Raw genomic sequence first — 5,693 nt, 5'->3', positions numbered from 1 at the left:
AAATAAAATAAAATAAAATAAAAAAATCAATAAAAAAGGAAAAAAAGCTTTAAAAGTTTAGGTTTAATCTGATGCGTGGTCGGTCCGGGTAGACAGATTGGGTTAGCGGGTAGGTTGGGTTTACCTACTGTATTCCTTTGCCCAAATATAGTAATAATAAAAATCACTTAAAAATCATAAAATTCATGAATTCATAAAAATCACTAAAAAATCATTAGAAAATCAGAAAAATCATAAAAACTATAAAAAAGATTCAAAAGAATCTAGAAAATCATAAAAAAATGAAAAAATCTGAAAAATCATAAAAATAAAAAATAAAAAAATTCAGGAAAAATAAAAGAAAAATTCAAAAAAAACTTTCTCGTTTAGAAAAATTGGAATTCCTTAAAAATTTTGCTAGTTCTTTGAATAGTTTCCCTTAAAGTTCGAAAAATATTTAAAAAATTGAAATTCCAAAATTGAGCAAACTTTTAGAGCTTTACAATAAGAGCTTTTAGATTACCATTTTCTTTTAGAGGCCATATTGGTTTATTTGTTCCGCACCTTAATATCTTGAGTATTATTTTCACTTTTAGAACAGTTAGGACAAATCCTAAAAATCTTTGATAGGCTACCTAGACTTTTTGGTTTGCACATAATTGAATTAGGAATCGGAAGGGTATTAGTCTTAGAACTAATGTAATCAAGTTCCGTTTCAAGATCTCTAGTTGCACATGAAATGAGATATTCTCCGTACCTCGTAGGTTTTCAGTCAACCTAAATATGTAAGTGACAACTCATTATGTAGAAATTTGTATAGAATTAATTGAATGAAAACCAAATGTTCAACATCGCGAAAGGTATGGATTTGTGAGAACCTTAGTCAATTGAAGGTCATTGGCCCGAATTTGGCAATATCCTAAATCTAGTTCCATCCATACGGAGGGTAGTCCACAAAAGTGGTAAGTAATATTCATGCTTTGAAATGAGCTTTATTTTGGTTAGTTTAATCATCAATGTTGCTGAGCTGCGGAAGATCTAGGGGTTCACACAAATTTATAGCAAACCATGTTACTGTCCCTGATCTTTATTAATCTCTTAACAAATAACTCGTTGGGAATATAAATGTTTATTGTTCCTTCCGTGACTTGAGTAGACAAGTTGCTTAGCACAGCTGCCTTTGACTATTTAAAAGATGTTTGGAGCATCTAGAAATTCATTGTGGTTCTTAATGCTTTTGTGGAACTAGATCTATTAATTTCCTAGGATTGGTTCAAAAGATGAACGGCCTCATCAAATGATGTCTTTTAGCTGTCGGTACAATAAAAGTATAGTAAAGACATGGGTTATCAAGCTATACAAGCACTATCGTTCTAGTTTTAGTTCTTAACTGAAATTGGAGCTCAAAACTACCACATGACAGAAAACTTGTGCTGCAACCTTCTATCGCCTCTTTTCCCTGGTGGAAGTCCATGAAACCAAAATGATACAATGAAGTTCACTAAGAAAAATGAATATATCACGCAAAGAAAGAAAGCATCCATTTCTTATTAAGATCTTTGCTGTTCAAAGGTTTTGAATAATTCAGGTTACAAGATCTAGGAACAGCAATTCCCACAAAGTGAAACCGAAAAACTTGTAGTAGGCATACAAGACAATCAACATGCTAAGACAGAAGAAAGTCTGCATTATTACGGAGCAAATCAAGCAAACTTTTCTGTTGGTATCATTGGAACACAACGTCAACCAGTCACGGGGGTTGCTATCAGGCAAAAGAGGATTCCTCTTCTGAACCGAAGGCCATAAGATTCTTCCATGTCCATATCATCGACACTCTTCCCATCAGGTAGTTTCCAATTGAACCGATGAAGGAGATTTGCCAGTGCAAGCTCAACGATCGCAACACCAAAGTTTATGCCAGGGCATCCTCGCCTGCCAGAACCAAATGGCAGAAACCCATAGTTTTGTCCTTATAATCGATGGAGTTGTTCAGGAACCTCTCGGGCCTAAACTCCTCTGGGTTTTCCCAAGATTTTGGGTCTCTGGCGATTGCTGTCAGATTGATGAATGCAGTAGTTCCTCTAGGAACGTTGTATCTTATCTTGCAATCCTCGATTGTCTCTCTTGGAACTAGAAGAGGGAGCGGTGGATGGAGTCTTAATGACTCTTTGATGACTGATCTTAGATAGGTGAGTCCTGGAAGGTCAATCTCTTCAACCAGTAACTTTCCTTTTGCTGCTTCTCGAACCTCTTCTTGTGCTTTTCTCATAATAGTTGGATTGCGGATGAGTTCTGCCATTGTCCAGAGTATAGTGGCCGCAGCGGTTTCTGATCCTGCATTGAACAGGTTCTGAAACAAAATCCCAAGCAATTAGTCGCAATATTTTTATTTTTTGATCTAGTTTGTGATAGAGTGATACGGAAGTGAACAAAGGAAATATGTCGAACACTCAAGGTAAGAGGAACATACAGTTATTACTCCTTTAATTTGTTCCCTAGTGAGGGCAATCGCTTGATTTGGATCCCTTTGTAACCGAAGCATCACGTCAACAAGATCTTCATGATCGGGTTTAGGCCTTTTAGGGTCTTGGTGCTCCTTGATCACGTCATCGTACAACTTGTCTAGCTCCCAGAAGTACTTTTCCACCTTCGCCTTGAAGCCATTGAGCCTGTTAAACCAAGCCATCTGTGGGAATAGATCTGCAACACAAAGGCCACCTAAAAGCGTCTGTATATCGCGGATTGTCTCGTGAAATTCACTCTTTACTCCGCCTCCTATAGCCTGGCATTTGCTACCAAAGTCACTCGGCACACAAGGTTGTTATTCAATAGAAGCGCGAGTTCACCAATATTGACAGCACCTGGAGAAGAAGTGATTGCATCGAGCATGAGCGTAACCTCTTCCTTCCTCACGTATTCAAACAAATGGACTCTCTTACTGCTCAGGAGTTCTAGGATCAATAATTTCCTGAGCTCTCTCCAGGAATCACCATAGGCGCTGAATGTTACATCAGAAAGATTGTATGCTAACAACTTTGCTGCATAAAGGGAGGTCTGCCGGAGAAAGCAATGTCGTGGACCTTGAATACTTCTCTAGCGACATCTTCAGACGAGATGACTAATGTGGGAACAACGCCGAGTTGGAGTAACATGATCTCGCCATACTGTTTCGAGAGACGTGTGAGCGATTGGTGAGGCGGGAGCCAAGCTGGTGTAAATTTCAATGATCGGCAACTTCCTAGGACCGGGAGGAGATTCTAGATGCTCGTGTGTTCTTTTTCGTGTCAATCAAAGACTAGTAACATCGGTATCACAAGAGCACATATGAGGGCCACAATAAGCTGAACACCCATGGCTTGATCTCCTTGGAAAGAAATTATCAGAGATGAAAACAACGTGTGAAGAGGTTTCATCGGAGGTATGGTGATTAAATAGTCTTAAGTAGATGGAAGTGGGAGATGTACATGAGCGAATAGGAAGCTTCGGATGTGTCATTTTCACCATCCTATTTACCATATTAAAACTTTGGACTTTTCTGTTAGATTGGTAGACCAAAAGTTGAGATGTGGACAATTGGAGTGCCAGAACTTGACACAAGAGGACATTTAAGTGCCAAAGTTAGGAATGTACACTTAAGTGCCAAAATCGGAGAAAAATGGATTAATTAAGTATTAATGGCAAGAAAATCCAGCCAAAATGCTGATGTGGTATTTTTGGCAAGACAAGTGCAAAACGACGTGATTTGCCACGGTGGCATGACTAGATAAGCCGAAAACAACGTCGTTTTGCATGCCGACGTGACTAAATAAGCTAAAAATGATGTTGTTTTGTCTAGGATTTGAATTTTTATATAAATATTATTAAATTAAATTTACAACTAAATTATTCAAAAAAAAAAAGGAAGAAGAAGAATTTGTAGAAGGCGGCCTTCACCATTCTGCAATCTCCCCCTCCTTTTAATTAATTATTTAATAATTTATTTTAAATTGAATTCAATTTATATTTATATTAAAAATCAAAGAAGAGGCAAAACGACATCGTTTTGGCTCTTTTTGCTAATTTAGCTCTCTAGTGAGCCGCATAGCCGAGTTATATTATTAAAAGAATACCATGTAAGATTTCCTAGAGCTTTTGCCAGAATTAGTACTTAGATGTCCCAATTTTTTAATTTTTTTAAAAGTGTCACTTATGTGTATCTTTCATAACTTTTGGCACTTAAAGTCCCCCATGCCAAGTTTTGACACTTCTGCTAGCAAAGTCGATAAATCCTACTTTACTCAAAACTTGAGATCATTGGATTATGTGTCAATCATGATATATTTCCTACTCCACATTAAATTACATTCTAACGTTGGATTTTTCACCTAACACCTCATGCATGCGCCTCTAATAGTTTTTATGGAAGTATTATTTGCCACATGGATCATTAAACTAGCTTGTCGACAACATAGGAGTTGGTGACATTCATGTTTCAACATGGCTCACTTAATCTATAGGCACGTTGACTTGATACCATTTGCTGAATATTTAGGTTGGCGCACATGAAAAGTTAGAGTTTGTTTGGTAATATGCCAAACAATGTCTCTTTCTATTTTTCATTCCCTGAAATAAAAAAGAACAAAATCCATTTGATAATGCTTTTGTGGAAGTATTATAGGGCACATGGATCATTAAACAAGCTTGCCTACAACATAGGAGTTGGTAACATTTATATTTGAACATGGCCTCCACTTAATGTATAGGTATGTTGACTTGATGCTATTTGCCGAATATTTAGTTTGACACACATGAAAAATTAGAGTATGTTTGGGAATGTGCCAAACAATGTCTATTTCTATTCTTTTGTTCGCTGAAACAGAAAAAGAACAAAAATCCATTTGATAATGTTTTTGTGGAAGTATTATATGGCACATGGACCATTAAACTAGTTTGCCTACAACATAGGAGTTGGTGACATTTATGTTTGAACATGGCCCCACATAATATATAGGTATGTTGACTTGATGCTATTTGCTGAATATTTAGTTCGACGCACATGAAAATTAGAGTATGTTTGGGAATGTGCCAAACAATATCTATTCTATTCTTTTGTTCGCTGGAACAAAAAAAAGAACAAAAATCCATTTGATAACGTTTTTGTGGAAGTATTATATGGCACATGGACCATTAAACTAGCTTGCCTACAACATAGGAGTTGGTGACATTTATGTTTGAACATGGCCCCCATTAATATATATGCATGTTGACTTGATGGTATTTGCCAAATATTTAGGTCGACGCACATGAAAAATTAGAGTATGTTTGGAATGTGCAAACAATGTCTTTTTCTATTCTTTTGTTTGTTGAAACAAAAAAGAAAAAATCCATTTGATAACGTTTTTGTGGAAGTATTATATGCCACATGGACCATTAAACTAGCTTGCCTACAACATAGGAGTTGGTGACATTTATGTTTAAACATGGCCTTCACTTAATATATAGGCATGTTGACTTGATACTGTTTGCTGAATTTTTTTGGCACACATGAAAAGTCAGAGTTTGTATGGTAACGTGCCAAACAATGTCTATTTCTATTATTTTGTTCTCCATAGTAAAAAAAAAAAAATCTGTTTAATAATGTTTTTCTTTCTAGGAATATTGTAAAAAATGTTGATTCTTTGTTCTTGAAAATAATTCTAGAATCAAACCTTTTCTTCTTTTTCCCCCTCTTTTCT

The 5,693-nt window shown here is 36.1% G+C and overlaps 1 protein-coding gene across 1 annotated transcript; it reads right to left on the bottom strand.

Moving 5' to 3' along the window:
• Positions 1-1,891: 1,891 nt before the first annotated feature.
• Positions 1,892-3,174, bottom strand: LOC120291754 (cytochrome P450 71A9-like). Its single transcript, XM_039309478.1, has 2 exons — positions 2,450-3,174; positions 1,892-2,329 (listed from the first exon to the last, which is right to left on the bottom strand). The coding sequence occupies exons 1-2, from the start codon at positions 2,663-2,665 to the stop codon at positions 1,892-1,894; spliced, it is 654 nt and encodes a 217-aa protein (XP_039165412.1). The 5' UTR covers positions 2,666-3,174.
• Between the last annotated feature and the right edge of the window lie 2,519 nt (positions 3,175-5,693).

The sequence above is a fragment of the Eucalyptus grandis genome, chromosome 3 (assembly GCF_016545825.1).
Source record: "Eucalyptus grandis isolate ANBG69807.140 chromosome 3, ASM1654582v1, whole genome shotgun sequence".
Classification (NCBI taxonomy): domain Eukaryota; kingdom Viridiplantae; phylum Streptophyta; class Magnoliopsida; order Myrtales; family Myrtaceae; genus Eucalyptus; species Eucalyptus grandis.
The sequence above is the reverse complement of the archived record's forward strand: the minus strand, read 5'-3'. Positions and strand labels throughout refer to the sequence as shown.

What these genes read in the sequence shown, in the direction of transcription:
- LOC120291754 (XM_039309478.1), bottom strand. Translation starts at nt 2,665, where the DNA reads ATGGCTTGGTTTAACAGGCTCAATGGCTTCAAGGCGAAGGTGGAAAAG. An exon ending in AAATTAAAGGAGTAATAACT is followed by an intron (nt 2,330 to 2,449) that starts GTATGTTCCTCT and finishes ATTTTGTTTCAG; the next exon opens with AACCTGTTCAATGCAGGATC.